Here is a 20,238-nt window from a genome sequence, read left to right on the forward strand (position 1 = left end):
CAATAAAATACACTCTCTAGGCTGAGAACAAAGTTCATGCAAGCTGCTTTCTATGCAGGAAGTATAGGAACAATTCACTCCATTAAGAGAGTGAGAACCACAAACAAACTCTCAAGTGTGTTCACACATTTACACAAAGACTTTCACACAAAGCCACGTGAAAAAATCTGCCGTGCAAAGCTGAATCCCACGTGAGGCTAATAAAACTAAACAGCAGTGGAGCTCAGGAGGAAGAACAAAACAGTGCAGAGAAAAACCTTAAAATGTAACAATAAACCGTGCACTGTAAAACTGGTCTGGACCTGTTTGTTAGTTTTATTCAAGATTCAAAGCTTTATTTTCGTAGGCACAGTAACGAAACGCGTTTCCCTTATGGATGCCAAAATAATGCATTTAGTCATACAAGAAAAAAGGCAAAAAAGAAGCTGCAAAATACAACAAAACACTCAAAATAAATTGTAGAGAAATATATACTATTTCAGAATAGTGCATGTTTGTGTAGATAATGTGCAACATTAACAGTTTTTTTCTAGGTTACCGGTAGTTGAAAATTCAGCCAGTTACGTTCAATTTAAAAGACCAAAAATTTTATAAAACCAATTCGTGATTTCAGACATTTACGTCAAATTATTTTAACAGAAATTTCAGATTTTCTTTTGTAAGAAAGAGGAAACAGATTAGAAAAGTTAGAAATTCACCCAAAGCATCAAAATAAACAATCCAAATTAACTAAATGTAGGAAGAAGACATTTAAACACGAGAGAGAGAGAGAGAGAGAGAGAGAGAGAGAGAGAGAGAGAGAGAGAGAGAGAGATAATAAAACAAACACTGCACAGAGTGGCAGTAGACGGCAGGATTTGGAGTCTTATTTCCTGATATTTGGACATCTTGTCTTTGATTGGATAACAGCAATGTGACTCTATCACTGACTGCAACGTGGAGGTGTTTTCTCCACAAATAACACATGCCTGGAGAAGTTTTTTTCTGTGTGGTGGTGTTGCTAATGTTAGCGGCTAGCTTTTACTAGTCTGGATGTTCTCTGTTTCTCGCGTCATGAGTCAAGATGGGTGAGACCATGAATGTTTAGTAACAGTGTGACATAGATCCGTCAGGATTTTCAAATCCTAGAGCTTCATCGTTTATTTTCTATCAGAAGCTAATATAGGAGATAGATGTGGGAGACTATTTTCATGTCAAGCCTGCATGAAAAACTCAGAGGAACTGATGATAATTAGAAATAATCATTGAAAAATGTTCAGTTAACCACACCTTTAAAAGATGTTTTCCACCATGTATATTTTTTAAACGCAGGTTTTTAGTGCCTTCGTGGACCAATATGGACAATTTCAAATACAATTAAATCATAGCCAACTTTTCACATGCTCACTATTACTTTACAAACCAGAAAAAACCCAACTCAGGTGTTTATTTATTTATTTATTTTTACCATTTTTCTGCACTTCTCTTGCTTTATCCTGATCCAGTGGTCATTAAACATTGATTTTGTGTGAAATGACTAAAAGATCTGAAAGAAATCAGAGTTCTGGGAGGATCTTTAGCTAAGCTAAGAATACTATGAGTATAGACAGGGTCTAAGAAGTAGAAGGCAGACCCCTTACTTATATTTTTAGTTAAAACAATCAGTTTGATTTTACAGTGTGGTGTGGGGGCCTGAATGGGGCAAACAAAATGTTCTAAAAAAGCATTTTAGTAATCCTTACATGAACTCTGCATGCATGTTTGTGCCTGTGTCCTACCTGCTCATTGGCTCTCTTCCAGAAGACTGCCAGTGTAAAGACAGCTGTGACTGGTGGGGCCAGACAGCTCGTCACCGATTGGATATAATCGTACAGTTGGCCACTGTTGGCTGACTGAAGGATGGGGATCCAGACAACGCTCACCACCACCAAGATCACCGTCACAATCCTGAGAAAACAACCACATCTTACACCACGTATGTGTGTGTGTGTGTGTGTGTGTGTGTGTGTGTGTGTGTGTGTGTGTGTGTGTGAATCCTGGTGGCAGGGCTATAGTTTAACTCTCTGTACTGTACCTGCCGACCAACAGCAGCTCCCTCTCAGAAGCCAGCGGGCGATGTTTCTTCCAGATGTCCATGGTAAAGAGCGTGGAGCTGCTGTTGAAGATGGACGTCAGTGATGACATCAGAGCGGCCATCATCACAGCTATCATGAGCCCCCTCAAGCCTGCAAGGACACAAGCAGAAATAAACATCCACAAGGTGAAAGGTGTGCTTTTGTTTTTCAATATTTCAAAATTAAAAGAAGTTTGTGAGAGCAAAACCTCACCGCTTGGCATTAGTTCAATAACCAGTTTAGGAAAAGCAATATTGGAGCATCCCACCTCAGTTCCACACACTCGCACACACTCCTCTGGGTCAACACATCCCACTGAGTCTGAAACGTAAAAACACAATCACATGGGGGCACATGGGGTGGAGGTCAAAACGCAATCAATGTTGCTTTTTCCATAAAGCTGAAAAAATAACTATCTTCCCTCTCCTTTTAAAAGAAATCTTCTCTTTCCTGTTTTGTTCATGCAACAACCAAAAATACGCCTTTGATCATTTTAAATGAGATATTTCTATTTTTTATCCTTTTTAGGAAATAGTGCAGTGTTTAGGAACAGGTAACTGATTATAGGACAAATTGCAAAACTGTACACCTGAGCTTATTATTTAAATATAGAAATTACAGAACCCGTTTACTTCCTTGGTCTGCACTGCCAGATACTTTTTCAGACAGGCTACAGGGGAAAAAATATTTAATTTGGCTTCAGTGTGTGTTTTACAGAGAACCTGGTGTTCAGCATGCTGCTGTGAAAGAGCAAGCAGTGTTTTAATAAGTTTAGTTTGTATGTTGTATGGAAGCCCATTCCCGCCACTCAAATTAAAAAACTAAAACATTATCTTATAATTATGACTTTGTAGCTCACTTAGCTAAGTCATAATTATGAGATATTAAGCAGAAGTGTGGCCAAGTCACTGCTTTGCAAGTCACAAGTCTGTCCAGTCAAGTCTCAAGTCAAGTCCAAGTCAAAGACAACCAAGTCCAAAGTCAGTGATGTGGAAGTCCAAGTCAAGTCCAAATCCTTAACTTTGAATTTTCAAGTCATCTGTCCTACTTCAGTTTGATGACAATGATAATAAATAAATTCTAGAAATAAAGCTTCTTAAATCTTCATTTATTTGCTCAAACAAGCAGGAAGTGCAACTGAAACTGATTCTAAACAAAGTGCTGCTGCATTTAACAGCACAAGATCACACCCAGATTTTTGTCCATGTTGTGCCACTTTTGTGTTAAAATATCAAATATGCTCAAGTCATCATCAAGTCAACAGATGCAAGTTGATTCAAGTCGCAAGTCATTGGTGTTCAAGTCTGAGTCAAGTCGTAAGTCTTCATAGATGTTATCAAGTCAAGTCAGAAGTCATTAAAATAATGACTCGAGTCCAAGTCATGTGACTCAAGTCCACACCTCTCATATTAAGTCGTAATTCTACTAGTCACATACTTGTGATCTTTTTAACTGGGTGGCAGGAATGAGCTTCCATACATTTGGTATAGTTTTATCCAAATATTTTTAAAAGGTTAATGTTTAAATACATTCACCCAGATTCATTAGCTTCTGCAAATGTTTTATCAACAGAAAATCCAAAGAGGAGCTGTTAATAATCAGTCTTTTAAGCATCAACAAGCAGTGAGTGTAAAATGAACACGCTGATCTGAATTATAAGCCCCATAATAAACGCTCACGTCTTTAAAACCAAGGCAGATAAAAAACAAGAGCAGCTGATGTCCATTAGTTTGTTTCCCCTTCATTCAGTCTTTCGTAAGATTTCACTTTGAGGAAGAAAAAAAACTTTTTCTCTCTGTCCGGGCCAGGAGGAAGGAGGGGCTCTTCCTAACGGACACCCCGCCTTCCGGTAACTGAGCTTCCGTTACCGGATTCCGGATTCATGGACACTTGCTGGCACCACACCTCGACAAAGTTTGTGTTATTTTACTTGAGTCAGAGAAATAAACTCTGAATGGTGAGAGGAGACCCCGGTTCGTGTTGCGTTTGTGGAGCTTTGTGACTTTAACAGCTGCAGGGACGTCTGCGCACCGCTGCGCTGAGACAAAAGAGAGGAAAGGCGACTCGTCAGCGCTACAGTTAGACTGACTCACTAATTTCAGCATATTTAGGAGTATTAATCACTTCTGTCTGCGTTTAAAGTGCGTGTTCCGCGTTGTTGTGACTCACTGGTAGACACAAGCTATAAACTCTTTCACCCGCGCAGCAGCCGAACCGTGAGGCTGGATCTGTCGAGCCGGGCCCCCACCCGGGCTTCTCTGGCCCCTGTCAGGTGAAGGGCGTGGCGCTGGGCGGGCGAGTTTTGTTCCAGCAACACCTGAGTGAGGGAGTTCAGTCAGAGATCCGGGCTGAGCGCTGGAGTTTGCCGTCTCGTGTGAAACTCTTCACCGCTAAATGGATCTGTTTACTGCCTCTCGAGCTCGGGTCTCGCGGACGTTGTCTGGAGCGTAATGACACATCAGCCCACGAATTCGAGGCTTGACCCTTCGGACCGACGTCTGGGAACTGGGTCGGGGTGGTTTCTGAACTAGGCTAGTTGGTGAATAAGAAAGGGAGACATGGCTCTGTCTCAGATCCAGTGTCTGGACGACCACCACGTCAACTGGCGCGTGAGCGAGGGCAAACCGGAGTTTTTCTACAGCGAGGACCAGCGGCTCGCGCTGGAGTCTCTCATTTCCAGCGGCCGTGATGCGTTCAGGGACTACCTTCACAAGACCGGCGTCCGGGAGTTCCTCTCGGAACCGGAGCTGGAGCACATTACGAGCACGGCGGAGGCCTACCGGCCCGGGCACGAGCATCACCAGAAGCCCGAGACTCCGGGCCCTGGAAACTTGACTCCGGGCCCCGGAAACCTGACTCCAGGGTCCGGGGAGGAAGGGGAAGACGGGGAGGTGTCACTCGCCTATTGGCCGGACCGATCCGAGGCCTCAGTGGCGGAGCTGGACCTGGGGTGGCCCGAGGCCAGCTCATACCGGGGAGTCACGCGGGTGACCGTGTACAAGCAGCCTCCAACAGAGGGCCAAACGCATATCAAAGAGGTGGTGCGCAAGAGCATAGCATCTGCCCAGAAGGTAAGTTACAATATTAGTGAAGTAACTAATAACCAAGGTTTCCAAATAAAAACAAATGAAACGTAAAAGGTTAAAAATTGGAATCATCTACAAGAACATATCAACAGTGTCAACAAAAGCAACGCATAAAAATAAACTGATGCTGCACAGCTAAGAAGACGAACTTGTCTGACAGTCAGAGTAAAACAGTATTGCAATAATAAACTTTAGTTAACCTGTTGATTCCAATAATTGGTTTAGATGCACAGTAAATAGCTGTATTGGTAACTAGTTAATTAAAATAGATATGGTGCCTGATTGCCAGGTTAGCTTCCAGCTTCTCTCATTTCAACACATTTCCATCACATTTGATGTTTTTCAGTTTATTTTTGTTATGTTTTGCCATCTAAAGGTATAATTACCATATCATCTAATTATAAACATTTTGTTACTTCCCATAATTCCCCTTCTTTCATGCGGTTGAGACACTCAGACATGACCGTTCATCTGGACTAAATTTAATCCCGCGTTGCTAATTTCACCTAACCCAGAGATAACCTTTGCTGCTTTTGTAGGATTTTCGTTTCGCCTGAATCTCATGTCACAAACTGACTTCACCTCAGACAGAAAGTCTTTCACAGACAGGTCTGAGCTTGACTGACTGTTTAAAGAATGCAGTTACATCAGTGAAGGTATCGTTCTTATCTTTCACATGCATCATTTCTGGTACCAGTCCAGGCTTGTGCAGAAAAGCACAAACAAAACACATCTCTAGACTTTAAACAATTAGACCTCATCTCAAAGGAGTTTCTACCATTTGGAAGTACAAAATAATTTGGCAGCGTCTTTGTTGGAACTTGTTCTGACAGATGCTTATTTATTTATTTTTATTTTTGGCACTCACTCATACCAAGTTCTGCAGTTTTGAAAGTTTCAGCTGGGTTAGAGCTGTCCTGGCTCCATTACTGTGCTGCAACAAGCTTCATTTTATCACCAACCTGCAAAACATTCTTTGCTTCTAACAGACACATGAAGAAACGTCTCCTTTTCTGGACAGGACTATATTCTTCCTAATTTAATGTTTAATTTCTCTAGTTCTCTGCTTCCTTTGTGTGTTTTATGTTGTTTTTTTATATATATTGTTGATATGGAACCCACCCTCAGACCAGGAAACACTACCACCAGCTCTGGTTTCGTGTGTGTGTGTGTGTGTGTGTGTGTGTGTGTGTGTGTGTGTGTGTGTGTGTGTGTGTGTGTGTGTGTGTGTGTGTGTGTAGGTCATTGCCGTGGTGATGGATGTGTTCACAGATGTGGATATCTTTCGAGACCTTCTGGACGCATCCTACAAACGCAAAATTCCAGTGTACATAATTCTCGACATGGCTGCAGTGCCCTGCTTCCTTTCCATGTGTGGCAGAGCCGATATGCACCGCGGACATCTAAAGGTTTGTTTGCAGACGGACAAACTGTTGATATGATCCTGACCTTCTCAGGACGGATGGCTGCAACAATTCCCACTCTATATCATAGATTTTAGATCCGTGCAAACCAACGTGTTCATCTGCTGGAGCTAAACTGGTTTAGTCGCTAACAGAAAACACTTAAGTGTTTTGTGGGAATTTCTAACCGCTTTCAGACCAGAGGCCAGGAAGATACAGAGAACATTCCTGTTTGTGCTGCAGGCAATTACTATAAATAAGCCTCCATCCTCACTTTGCTTTCTCCAATAAGGTTTCCCTTTCAGTTCCTTTTCTTCCTTCCTCGCAGCCTTAACCTGCAGATTTCCCTTCTCTCTCAACCCTTTCCCGATCTTTTCTCTGCCATTATTCTGAGCCTTTTCTTCTGCTGCTCCTGTGAGATCTGGTACAGAAGCAGCGCTAGGCCTGAAACCACACCCTTATCACAGCCAAAGACAAACACCACAGGGTGTGTCTTACAAGCATGCACCCACAGAGAGAGAGAGAGAGAGTCCAAGCTGTAACCTGTACAGTCCCTCAGTGAGGTTACTAATGCCGAGCATCAACCCTTAAGTAAGAAGTGAAGTCATTATTTTCAGTCTCTTGTCATCCTTTTATCCTCTTTGTGCTTCAAATCCCTTTTTCCCATCAATATAAAACACTCTTGTATTAGTAATAATCCTGTGTGTGTGTGTGTGTGTGTGTGTGTGTGTGTGTGTGTGTGTGTGTGTGTGTGTGTGTGCGCACGTAGAATCTGCGAGTGCGCTGCTGTGGAGGGGTGGAGTTTTTTACACGATCAGCCCAGAAGGTGCGTGGGTCTCTGAGCCAGAAGTTTCTCCTGGTGGACGGAGACAGAGCCATCTCGGGTTCATACAGGTGAGCCGTGCACTACGCTGTGCTTTTGGGAATTATTTGTACATTTTAAAGCTAAACTAGTGTCAAAAATGTATCTTCTAACAATCCAGCAGCCTAATAAAACTAACCCCCCAAAGTATTTCCACCCAACTCTGCATTTCCTCTCACCTCTAATTAGAGCTTGAATGTTTTTTGATCATCTTTGGTTTTGCTGTAGTTACAGCCACTTATCCAAGTCTGCAGCTGCACAAGAAGGCTGTTTGAGTTTTTTCTTCCTGTAAATCATGCACACATCCTGCTAAGCAGAAAATAGCTGACAGGAGATATTAGCGACCAGCTGATGAACCAAGAAGAATTTAGCAGCTACAAAGGCAGATATTGTTCTGCGTTGGCGGGAGAGTTAAACGGCTCTAAAATCTGGTTGTCAGGGTTGAGCTCGCTGTAATTTAGCACTACGGACAAACCGTCAATGATGGAATGATTCATTAAAGCCTCTGTGTTATTTCCATTTCTTAGCATAAGGGAGTCAAAGCACTTGACACCAGCGTATCTACGTTTTCTCACTGATGTATTAAAATAAATAAGTAGAGAGCAAAACAGCTGATTTGACCACTTATTAAAAATGTACACAAACCACGTCACTGAAATAAAACGAATTACGCCATAGTTTGGCTGGTTCATTGTTTTCCCATTCAGAGCGGCCATGACTCCCAGCAGCATGGCTGCTATCAGCGAAAGCTGCAGCTTTCCAAGCGTACACACACACACACACACACACACACACACACACACACACACACACACACACACACACACACGCAAACACACACACACACACACATACACGCAAACACAAAGAACTCCCTCGTCCTTACCTGTGGAGTATGGGCATTAGTACTTTCACATTGTATCATGAACCGTATCCCGTAATTCGTCAGGAAGTTGAGGGGGGAAAAATGTGCGCTTTGATCAAAGAGCAGTTTGTGATGCATGACTTCTGGAGATGCTTTGGTGTAATAATTAAATGTTAGCAGTGCTCAATGATCTGGGTTGTCCCGGAAACAACAGCGCTGAAGTTACTGATGGGATGCTTCTTTCTCTTTGTCACGTTTCAGCTTCACGTGGTCGTCGTCTCGTTTGGACCGCAACCTCATCACAGTGATCACAGGGCAGGTAGTGGAGACCTTCGACTTGCAGTTTCGTGAGCTCTACCTCATGTCCAGAGGAGTGTCCCTGAATAAAGTTCCCATGGAAGACGAACCGATCCCTGACCCACTCCCTCAGGCAGTTCCTGCTCCTGTGCCGGCATCTGTAGCAAGGAAGTTCTTCAATCCCAAATATGCTCTTGTTTCCACAGGGACCCACACGAGTCCCACTCCCTCTGACCAGAACTCCAGCAACAAGAACTCCAATGCCCAGAATCCCACTGGGCTGAAAGTGATGAAAGGACGTCTTAAAGAGGTTATTGAAGAGCCGCCGATTCATCCTGGTTTACTTCATCTGGAGAAAGCAAATTTGATCCCGTATCTGCCCACCTGGCCTGAACCAGACCCGCCAAGTGACGTGATTGGCTTCATTAACATCAGAGATGAAAAACGGGCCAATCAGGTTCACCTGCAGAGGTCAGAAAGGTTCGAGGTTAGTCAGGCTATACGCTTCAGCTCACCGCTGGCTCAACCAGCTCTGGCCAAGGAACCAACGTCCAGTCAGGAGGAGAAAGTTGCACAAACGACCGAAAATGTGTCTGGGAATACAAGCCAGACGACTCCCAGCCCCACCAATCCAACGGATAAAAGCGTCGAACAGCAAACGCCTCCGAGTAAAGACCAAACTGATTCGGCAGATGCCACTCAACAGCCCAACATGTCTCCAACACAGGAGAACACACACTCTCCACACGAACACACACTCACATCTCCCACCAAAGCTGATTCACAGCCTACTGACACTGTTGGACAAACTCCGGAGACACAAACTCTAGCACCCCCCATTCCTAAACGCCGCACGCTGCAGTTAGTCATAGACCCCACCCCGTCAGAGCAGTCTGGGGAGGCGCAGGTCACTCTGGTGAAAATGGACCAACTGGAAACGCCAAACAAAGTGCAAATCCAGCAGGAGCCGATCCCAAACCGCGGACGATTAACGTCCAAGGGCTATGACATGGACTCGGGCAGTAACGAGGAGAGTAGCCTGGACAGCACTAAGGTTTTGTGTGACCGAGCGGTCATCGAAGACCCCTCAAGTGCTTCGGCTGGATCAGAAGAGGAATTTTTTGACTGTTCACAACAGGAGTCAGACGACGCGGTAGTCAACGGGGGGCAGACGGGATCTGGCCGAGGACATCGCCAAGGAGATGGGCTAAACATGATGGCCCGCTTCTCCCAGAGCATGCTCGACCTGCGGGAGCCCAGCCAACCAGAGGACGGTGCTTCCCTCATCCGAGAGTCACAGCATCTGCGCAGACAGGTGCACGGTTCGCCACGCAGGCTCACGGGACAGGTGAGCAGTCTGCAAAGCTTTTCTTCTACTCCCAACAGGAAAAAGCGATAAGCAAATTCAGGAAAATACCAACGGTTCACAATGAATGGTTCGTGATTTAGAATGTCTGCTTCCTTCAGTTTGTTTTATTCAGAGTTCTGAAGAGGGTGATCCTGACAGGTCTAGACACAGTTTCCAACCTGAACAGTGATGAGTGTTCTTCAAAAGATATAATAAAACCAGTTTAATTTTTTGAAAGGACAAACACTGGTTCCAGCCCTACGTGACACAATGCCTGACTGAATCTTTAAATGTTTAAGCTTAGTAGGCTATTACTGACATAGTCCAGAGATTTCCTGATATCTAAGTATTAAGGAAAGACACACACTTGCAAACATCTCTGTTATGCAAACTTGTGTCAAAACAGGTGTGCTTCATCACTGGTAGCAAAGCAAGTCCCTACCTGCCTCTATTAAATCTGTCTTACCTGTATTCTCCATTTAAAAAATGTGTGTATATTCTCACACTTGTCCACCCACATGAAGAGCACACACCTGGATAGAGGGCTCGGCTGATCATTCCAGGAACGATGATGAAAACGAAAGACAGCATCTTCAGATAGGCGGTGAAGATGGACGCTCCTTTGACGTGACTCATGTTCTTAGCAGCGAGAGACCGTTGTACGATAACCTGTTTACACAGAATCATGTTTATTTCAAACACTTCAAAGTCCACAGAGTAAATGTTTTTTACACAACTCCAAAACAAACAATTTAAAAAGGAATGTAGGATAAAACGGTCGTGAGTAAATTGAAGTGCGGCGTGACAGATGATGAAGGAAATTCTGTGAAATCAGTAAACCAGAGGAAAATAACAGGTTTTAGAGAAGATTGAAGGAAATAAAAACAATTAGACGCGGGTAGTACGGTTAACTGATGATCTTTAAAATATAAGTTTTAAAATTAAACAAACAAACAAATATGGATTTTATAAACAGAAAATAAAAGATTATACACGGTTTTTCAACTAATATGCAAATACATGACTAAATATCCAAAATCAATTCTAGCTCATTAGTATTTTTATTTTAAGTCTCTAGTTTGTTTTCTTGATCAAAATCCTCCCTCCAGTAATTTTCATGACTCTTCTGTCCTCCATAGTCTTCTGCCACACAGACATAACAGAGCATGGTAAATAGTTAATGTCCTGTTTTTCTATAGCAGCTTCGAAGGGTTCTACAACCCCCCAAAGTGCTTTACAACACAATCAGTCATCCACCCAGTTGGTGGGGATGAGCTACGATGTAGCCACAGCTGTCGAGGGGAGCACTGACAGAAGCAAGGCCTGCCGAACACAGGCGCCACCGGTCCCTCCAACCACCACCAGCTGGTTAAGTGTCTTGCCCAAGGACACAACAGCAGCCTTCTCTGGTCAGACCTGGGATCGAACCTGCAACCTTCCGATTACTGGGCATCCCGCTCAACCTCATCTACCTAAAGCCAGCTCATATTTAAAATGTGATCATTACATTAAATGGTTTATTCATGGCCAGTTCTGGATGTGATTGGCTAAAAGGTTGTTCTTGATGACCCGTTTCATTTCTACCTAACATGGTACTCAACACCACAAGAATGTCCTCTTGGATGACTTAAACTGTTTATGTTTTGATAATCTCAGTAAACCTTTTAGCTCAAGGGCAGACTCTTCGGTGTGTTGAGAAAAGCAAAAACGAAGAACCGAGGATAGAACCTAAAAGAAGCGTAAACTTCCCTTTAGGGGTGACTGGTTCTGTTTTAAGCAACAGAGTTTGTTCGTGATACAATTCCAGTTTGTTTATGTGACAGAAGCGTTTTGCAGAAGTTGAAGCAAAGCAAAACTTCACCATTGTTCATCTGTGTTTTTAAAACATTAAAACAGATGATTCAATTAGCCACACGCCACATTTAGGGATGTGAGAAAATATCGCTATACTGAAATATTTTGTGTCGTGATACAGAAACAGTCTTTAAAAGTGGTGTATGGATGTTTAGTGAGAGCTTACATACTAACATTTACTGTATTTCTTATGTGTGGTTCAGTTTGAACTCTGGCAGCTCGGTGGCCTCAGTTTTTACTGCCTTCATCTTTATGGAACAAGATCCCATGGTAATGGATGTGTCTTGGAAGCGTCTGGCCTGAGAGTTCATAGTAAATTCAGTCTTAAAAATTGCAAATATAATCTTGTTTTAGTATCACAATGGACTGTATCGTCTCAGCTGTCTTTGGAAATGTATCGTATCGTCTCATTAGGGCTGGACGATTTAGAAAAAAACATATCAAATAAAAAAATTCACAATGATCAATATCAATAATTATAAAAAAAATTAAATATATATTAAGTGCAGCTCTGGACATTTGATGTCATTAATTTATGATAACACAAGTTTTTGATTCTCTCCAAACTTTTCGATTGACCAATGTGTCTTTTTTTGTCAGGCTTGTAAAAACCAAAATGTTGCCAGGGATATATGATGGAATATTTTCCTCTGCCACTCCTTACTGCGACAGCTTGCTGTGCATTTTGGTTTGAGAAGGGAGGGCTTGGTGACGGAGTGTGCATGTGTTTTTGATAGGTTGGAAGAATTGACTCTAGTATCAAGCTACCTAATAGGCAGGGCCGTTGCTAGCTATTTTGGTGCCCCAAGCACAAAGTCTTCGTGGTGCCCCCCCCCCCCCCCCCCCCACACACACACACACAACAACACAATCACTGGCATGTGACATGACTAAATTCAAAACTATTTAACCTTTATTAAGAACTAGAGAGGCACAATGTACACATTTTATACACAACTAGAAAATTCTGAATATGAAGGGAGGAGGTTAGCATAATGGACTTTTTTCTTCAAATTATACCGTCAGCAGCTGATGTTCCCCTTGGCCCGTAAATGTTTATGAAATATATATCAACATAGAGCAAATACCTAATTAGAAAATAGGTTTGTCTAATTTTTCATATTAAATCTCAGTTACATAGGCTGTTTAATAATGATATAAATCATGTCCATAGTTAACTCATGATTAATCACAAACAGCCGTTTATTTAAAAATAAAATTTCTTACTTTACCTTGACAGTGTTTTTGTCCTTCCTGTTTTTGTGATATTTAAGTATTTGGGTGGACAAATATGATTCATTTGTTTATTTCTGTTTCAAAACAGCACAGATGGGCCTATCTGACCTCACAGTGGAAACTTTATTTTACTTGAGAAAGATGTTTTAAGATGAACTTATTAAAAAAAAAATCTTAAAACTCTTCAAGGTCTATTTTTTAGATGAACAACCTTTAACACTGTTCAGACTTATTTTTTGATCCAAGTCACATGAACAGGCTGAATAAAAGGATATTTCCCTTTGTTGCATTTAACTATTTCTTCTTTAAAGAAGTGCTGATTCAGAAGAGAATAATTGCATTTGGGAAGATGATGACTTGCTGCATTTTTTCTCCAGCAGTAAAAAAGCTCTAAAGCTTCTCTGAGTTTCTCTCCCTCTCAGCCTCTCTCAGTCAGCTACTGATGAATGCCCGGTAGGCAGGGCCAGATTAACACTTTGTTGTGCCCTGGGCAACAATATTCAAGGGCCCCATAATCACGACCTGAGGATCACCATAATATGGTCACATACAGAATATTTTACTGTAATATGCAGTAAATATACTCAATACTTGAATGCCTGATGTCACGTAACCCGCTCAGGGTAACCTTTGACCCACCTCGTGTGGACTGACCAATGAGGAGAGGGTCTTAACTTGAGGCCCTCTCTTCATTGGTCAGTCTGCATGAGACTGACTCTCAACCGCTCTCAACTGACGTTCAGTCATAGGCAGCGAAGCGTCTCTGTGCAGCGCAAAAGCTCGGGTGGACAGTTTGTTTAATATAGGGTGATCATATTTCCATTTCCAAAAAAGAGGACAGGGGATCTGTGCCTATGATGTCACACTATGGCAACGCCACACAAACCATGTTGGGACCCATTTTTTGTAAGAACTAAATTAATATCAGATTCTACCAATAAAAGGGCTCGAAAACAGTTCATATGTAAATATTTAGCATATTTATTGCAAAATCTCATTTTTCCGCTTTTGTGCTGCAACAAGATTGTATTAATAATAAATTATTATACCTTTTGTTTTACTACAGCATCGGTACGCTTCCTGTGCACGGATTATTAAGGATGCTTGTTTCAGCTGTGAGATTAGACGATAGGATCAATGAAAAAATAAGTGTTCACACACTCCATGGAAACTTTCAGAGAATCCACAAATAGTGGCTTTCAAATGGTTTTGTTACTTTTAGCAAGTTTATAAAAGAAGCAGATGAGACAGCGTGTCTGATAATTTAGTTTTTCATCTGATAATATGAGAACATGTCAGTGATGTCTGAGGGGCTTTTATAAACACTGTATAACTAACACTACTGGAGAGGGTATGGATTACACAGAGGCTTCTGGGGAGCCCAGTTTTGGGGTGGTGGTGGGGTGTGTGTGTGTGTGGGGGGATCATTTTGCCTTGGCCCCCAAAATGTCTTGAAACGGCCCTGGGTGTGTGACTGAGTTTTGAAGGTGATCTGAATTGTATCAGATGTATAAATATTACATGTGTGTAGTGGAGATAAATCTACCTATTTTACTTTTCAACACTTTGTTTTGTTTTGTTTTTATTTAACTGTTTTCCTGTCCTATCTGTCTCTCATCTTCCTGCATCTCCTCTAAACTCTCCAGAAAAACTGCTGCCTGGATTCTTACTTTTTCACCTCAGCAGTTACTTTTGAGCAGATCAAAGGGATCTCCTGACCGCAAAGCGGAGAGCGCGTTTCGATGCTGCGTCAGTGAGGTGAAATCACTGCAGCACAGGTGATGAGCTCGCAGTAACAGAGCGCTTCAGGCACAAATAAGACAGAAAGCAGAGAACATGTGCGGACATGAACGATCGTGTGTTAACTGTAGTTTTTTGGTTGCGCCACTTTGAGAATGGACCGTGCGCTGGAAGCAGCTGCCTGGATCACTGCGCACCAACGATCAGCACTGTGCTGCTGTCTGTGCTCTCTGCTCAAAAGAGTCCATAAATGATGTAATATAGGTAGAAAACTTTTTTCCGGCTCCCCTGGGTGTGTAGGATATACAACTCCCCCATAATTCGATCCCTGCTCCTGGATGAAAAGCCGGACATTTTTATCAATACAAGAACCCCCAGTCCGGACGCCCCGGACAGAGTGAAAAGTGGACACGGTCCATCTCCTTTCCTTTTTGTATTGTTTTCTCTCTGTAAACATGCTGTTAACTTGCTTTGCACATCTTCTAATTGAAATCTGTCTTTATCATATATATTTTATTTTTTCATAAGTTTGCGTTTGGTGCCCCTCCCCCGGCGTGGTGCCCTACTCGCTATGCGTGGTGTGCGTGGGCAGAGCGCCGGCGCTGCTAATAGGTCACAATAAAAAAATGTGTGTGTGTGTGTGTGTATGTGTTTATATATGTCCGGTACGGATAAAGCATTTTTGATGAGTACGAGCATGAAACGAGTAAAACTCATAAATATCTGTAATCGTGCTGAAGGAAAATCCTCATTGGGTAACTGACTGTCTTCCAGCTCTGTGATTGGCCAGTCACATAGAGCGCCTGCTCCTCCCTACACACAAAATTGCAGCGGGAGCTCACAGCTCAGTCCGTGTCCAGTCCATCCACGCACGCACACACAGACACACACACACACAGTAACGGATCTCTGTGCTTGCTTCACTGTTCACGTTTCTTCAGTACTCCCTATGTTTTCTTCAGTTTGCTTCTTTTTAAAGTTACTTTTTCCGTAACGTACGTGGTGCATTTGACAAGACAGAACTGAAAACGGCTCATGCTGCGTCAGTCACTCACTGCCTTGTTTTTTTCCCCTCTCTCTCCTCTTCTTCAGGATCCACTCCCTCTTTCCTATTCACTCTCTCTTTCTTTACATTTTTTAATCACAACTGTCTATTTTTTGCTCATTTTAAATATATTTGAATCATTTTCTAAATTTTTTTTTCTATTTTACATGCTTTATTTTTGTGAAGCGCTTCGTGATTTTTATCTTGAGAGGTGCTATAGAAATGATCTTTTCTTCTCTCTCTCTCTTAATTCATGCACTTAAATATTAATGTTCTGATTTTATTGAAAAACTTGTTCTGTAATAGTTTCTTTACTATTGTGATCAAAAATATTTAATCTCAACTCTGAGGCTGATCTGTAAATAGTTTTCAAATAAACAATACACATAGCAACTTCTGATCAGACTTGTATTGATGTAAACCACACCCACTTCCGGTTAAACTACACCCACTTCTGGGTTAGGCCACACCCACTCAGAGTACAGATACAGCTAGTGGTGTACTCGTTCATCCCTTATATATATATATATATATATATATATATATATATATATATATATATATATATATATATATATATATATACGTATATGTGTGTGTGTGTGTGTGTATATATATATATATATATTATATGTATAAATATATACATATAATATATATATTGGTATCATATCGTCTCCGCTGGATTGCGATATGTATTGTAATGCCAGATCCTTGCCAACATACATCCCTAGACACATTTCTGTAAATGTTTCAGATTGCTTCATTAAGAGAAAGAACAACTGGTTGTCTGTGATATTTCATATTTACATACGACTGGGTAGTTTATAGACTCAAATAGTTAGCCAAAGATTTGATAGATTTTCTTAACAGTGTTTTATCATGTTGGGCCCAGTGTGGGTGTGGAAAATATACCATAGATGGATGGGATCACCTCTTGACATGCTTATTCAACACAAGTCATCAGATGAAGCGATTAAAGAGAATCAGATTTCACTCGCACTCCCAGTTATGAGTTATTATTAGCTTGGAATAACTTTTACTTCATCAGGGAGAGACTGTTTTTAAAGGTGCATTTGTGTATTCAGTTCAGTTTATTAATATAGCATCAAATCACTAGAGCCAGCTCACTTCATGAAGTAAACATTCCAATTATCCAAAGAAGTCCAGTTGCCTTCATTCGAACCCCTTTGGATTCCAACTGAGTTCAGTTCATTGTGCCAATTAGTTAAAAGTTTCCTAAGTAAAGAAACCCAGCAGATTGCATCGAGTCACTGACTTGTGACAGACTTTACAGCAATCCTCACACTCAGCAAGCATGTAGTGACAGCGGAGAGGAAAACTTCTTTTTAACTGGAAGATACCTACAGAGGACCCTTGGTCAGTATAAGCAGCCATCTGTCAGGACTCACTGCGGTTTGAGAAGAAAGAGTCTACTGTTTGTGTGAAAAACATTTCTGCACAACCAGGTGTGCTTGTGAGTTTTAAGCTCAAAAAACTGAAACTAGTAATTATTGGTGTAGTAACAGAAAGTGGTAAGGTGCTTTTAAAATGACTGAGCACTAAGAATCCCACTGAGAGATATCCAAAAACTAACACTGGTGCTTTTCATTTTCCTCTGCAGCTGTTTCAGAACTCAAGATCTCCAGTTCGCGATCCCCGACTGAGGGGACCCAAGGTAATCATCAATAAGCCTGGACGTGTTCACCCCCCTTCCCGAGCTGCTGGCCATGTGATTGGAGGATACCGTTACTGGCAGGGCCAAATAGCTCCACCTGACTCAGCTCAGCTGCGTGTGGAGACCCGTTCTGGGCGGTCACCACGGCGACACAGCCCAAGCTACCGGAAGATGGACCCCGAGTCACTGCAGCCACCAGCCAACCCATCAGGGTTTTTCAAAATGTCTCTCTCAAAGTTAAACTTTAGAAACTCGAAAGCTCAAGGAGGGGGAGGAGCCTCTCAAAAGAAAGTGTCTGTTGCCAATAAGGCTGTGAGGTAGAACTGTGGGTACAGGAAACACTAAGGTGTTTTTATGACTTCCTGCTCAGAAACCGGTGACACTTCAGTATTGTAGAAATATTTTCCGTCTCCTCTTGACACCCTGCAGTGCAACATACTTCCATGGACTAATAATGTTGATAGATTTTACAAGCAGACAGTGTAGAGCAGGGGTGTCCAATCCTGGTCCTCGAGGGCCGGTGTCCAGCACGTTTTCGTTTTAACCTGCTTCAACACACCTGATTTCAATCAGCAGGTGATTAACAGCTTCTGCAGAGCCTGATGAGCTGCTGCACAGGTGATTCAACCAGCTAATCAAGCATGTTGAAGAAGAAAAATCACAAAACCTGCTGGTTGCCGGCCCTCCAGGACCAGGATTGGACACCTCTGGTGTAGAGTATGTGCAAAAGCGCCCTTTAATAGTGATAAATCAGTCATCAGTGTTTATGAACGTGCACAAGATGACATGGACACTTTATTTTGTTGATCATAAAGGTGTGATGAACTGCAAACAATCAGCCTTAACAGATGTGGTACTGTATGTGGAAATCTGGGATTTTCTCTGCCAACTGAGGTGCTTCAGTCCTTTAAACAATATTCAGATCTCAAATTACATCAAAATTCTACTTTGCAGTATCATGCTTGTTCGTGGCAAACGTATATGTGCAACCATGCATATTTGAGATACGTAGAATGATGCCTATTTCCTGATGTCGAATCGTCTTTATTACAGGTAGCACTGTGACTGGTTATAAGGTTTAACATACTTTTATGTATTCATCAGAGGTTGCGGATTACATGTTCGGAACATAAGTGCTGTTGTGGGACCAAATCTGAATGTTTTAAATAAAAAGTGTTTGTGAATTAGCTCTCTTGTAGTCTCGACCCCTTTAAATCAGACTGAAATATTTCAGGAACGTTCATCATTTAGACAGCGGCGGCACATAACTCAAACCTGGAGCACCTGACAACCTGTACAGCTGATCTGGAGATAAGCCTGTTTAATGGAGGTGTGTGAGCAGAGTGTGTGTGGGGCTTTTTTAGGATCCTGTAGCTTAGATTGTGGTCATAATCTGGTGAGATGATAAGAAGAATAATATGCAAGTCAGATTTCTCTCAGGGAAACATTTATTGATTATACTCAGACCTAAGTAGCAGATGAATAAGTCTGCGTGCCCATGCCTGCACAGCTTAACTCGTGCATCACTTCTTGTTTTCGAGAGATGACACTTACTGATAATTCTGGATATTTCACCTGACAAAACAAAGACCACTTCTTAAATCCAGATGTTGAGTGGATTAGTTCAGGGGTGATCTCTCAGAGCGTAGAGCAGTTTAACCTGCCTCTAAAAGACCTTAAATGGTAACGGTAAATGGCCTGTATTTGATATAGCGCCTTCTAGAATCCTGGAACCCCCCAAGGCGCTTTACAACACAACCAGTCATTCACCCATTCACACCCTGGGGATGATGAGCTACATTGTAGTCACACTGACAGAGGCGAGGCTGCCGAGCACAGGCACCACCGGTCCCTCCGACCACCACCAGCAGGCAAGGTGGGTTAAGTGTCTTGCCCAAGGACACAATGACAACGACAGACTGAGCGGGGCTCGAACCTGCAACCTTCCGATTACGGGGCGAGCACTTAACTCCTGTGCCACCGTCGCCCCCTTAAGGAAAATCCCTTCACTCGATCTGGGTTGAGTTCAAATTAGACAAAATTATCTCAGCCAAATGTTTTTTTTGGCATCCTACTTATTAGAGAAAGTTCATAATTGTTTAAGAAACTTGATTCTATGATAATAACACTTCACTTCAGTCTCCCCGTTTTCAGATTACGAGTATACTAAATTTAACAGAATTGATCTAAACTCAGTTTTCTTTATTTGCAGATGATGTGATTATTAAAGAAAGGAATATCTTCCTGAACAAAATCACAAGACATGTTAATAAACAACTTTCTTGTGTCAGTAAATATTTTGGGCTATTAAAGGTGCATAAAGTAAGAAAGACATCCTGTGGTTGAATATGGGTACTGCAGTCCACGTATTAAATCTAACGAGTGACTCTTTTGTTCCTGTTCGTGAGTTTCGTGGCTGTTGCCAGCTACAGGTCAGCACCGGAAGATTCTAGATGACGAGCAAAGATTTGTCATACACAGTAGGTTGATAAGTAAATAAATACATTTCACTGAAATGTCGAGTAATGTAGAGCTGTATATTTTCAATTCACTGTTAGGATTATTAGCTCAACGTTAGCGTCTAGCGTTCTTCACCTGATATTACACCAAAAAGATGTTGTAGCTTCTCAGGGGTACAAGAAATAACTTCCAGGTCGCTCCTGTTTACTAGTTATTTCACTGTCTGAACTTCTGCTCGCAGCAGTATTAGCCAGCGCGGACTCATCAGCCC

The 20,238-nt window shown here is 42.1% G+C and overlaps 2 protein-coding genes across 4 annotated transcripts in view; one reads left to right on the forward strand and one right to left on the reverse strand.

Annotated features, from left to right (window-relative positions):
- Positions 1-20,238, reverse strand: part of slc5a10 (solute carrier family 5 member 10) — a 48,118-nt gene that overhangs the window by 5,480 nt on the left and 22,400 nt on the right. For all 3 annotated transcript variants that reach the window (XM_070550129.1, XM_070550130.1, XM_054743728.2), the window contains 4 exons: positions 10,488-10,623; positions 2,307-2,414; positions 2,054-2,204; positions 1,758-1,926 (listed from right to left, as the gene is read on the reverse strand). In XM_070550129.1, the coding sequence (XP_070406230.1) occupies positions 1,758-1,926; positions 2,054-2,204; positions 2,307-2,414; positions 10,488-10,623 (564 nt within the window). The remainder of the gene's footprint in view (positions 1-1,757; positions 1,927-2,053; positions 2,205-2,306; positions 2,415-10,487; positions 10,624-20,238) is intronic.
- fam83gb (family with sequence similarity 83 member Gb) lies at positions 3,808-18,694 on the forward strand. Its single transcript, XM_015964393.3, has 5 exons — positions 3,808-5,164; positions 6,421-6,588; positions 7,352-7,476; positions 8,571-9,954; positions 17,454-18,694. The coding sequence occupies exons 1-5, from the start codon at positions 4,652-4,654 to the stop codon at positions 17,826-17,828; spliced, it is 2,565 nt and encodes an 854-aa protein (XP_015819879.1). The 5' UTR covers positions 3,808-4,651; the 3' UTR covers positions 17,829-18,694.

The sequence above is a fragment of the Nothobranchius furzeri genome, chromosome 4 (assembly GCF_043380555.1).
Source record: "Nothobranchius furzeri strain GRZ-AD chromosome 4, NfurGRZ-RIMD1, whole genome shotgun sequence".
NCBI lineage: Eukaryota > Metazoa > Chordata > Actinopteri > Cyprinodontiformes > Nothobranchiidae > Nothobranchius > Nothobranchius furzeri.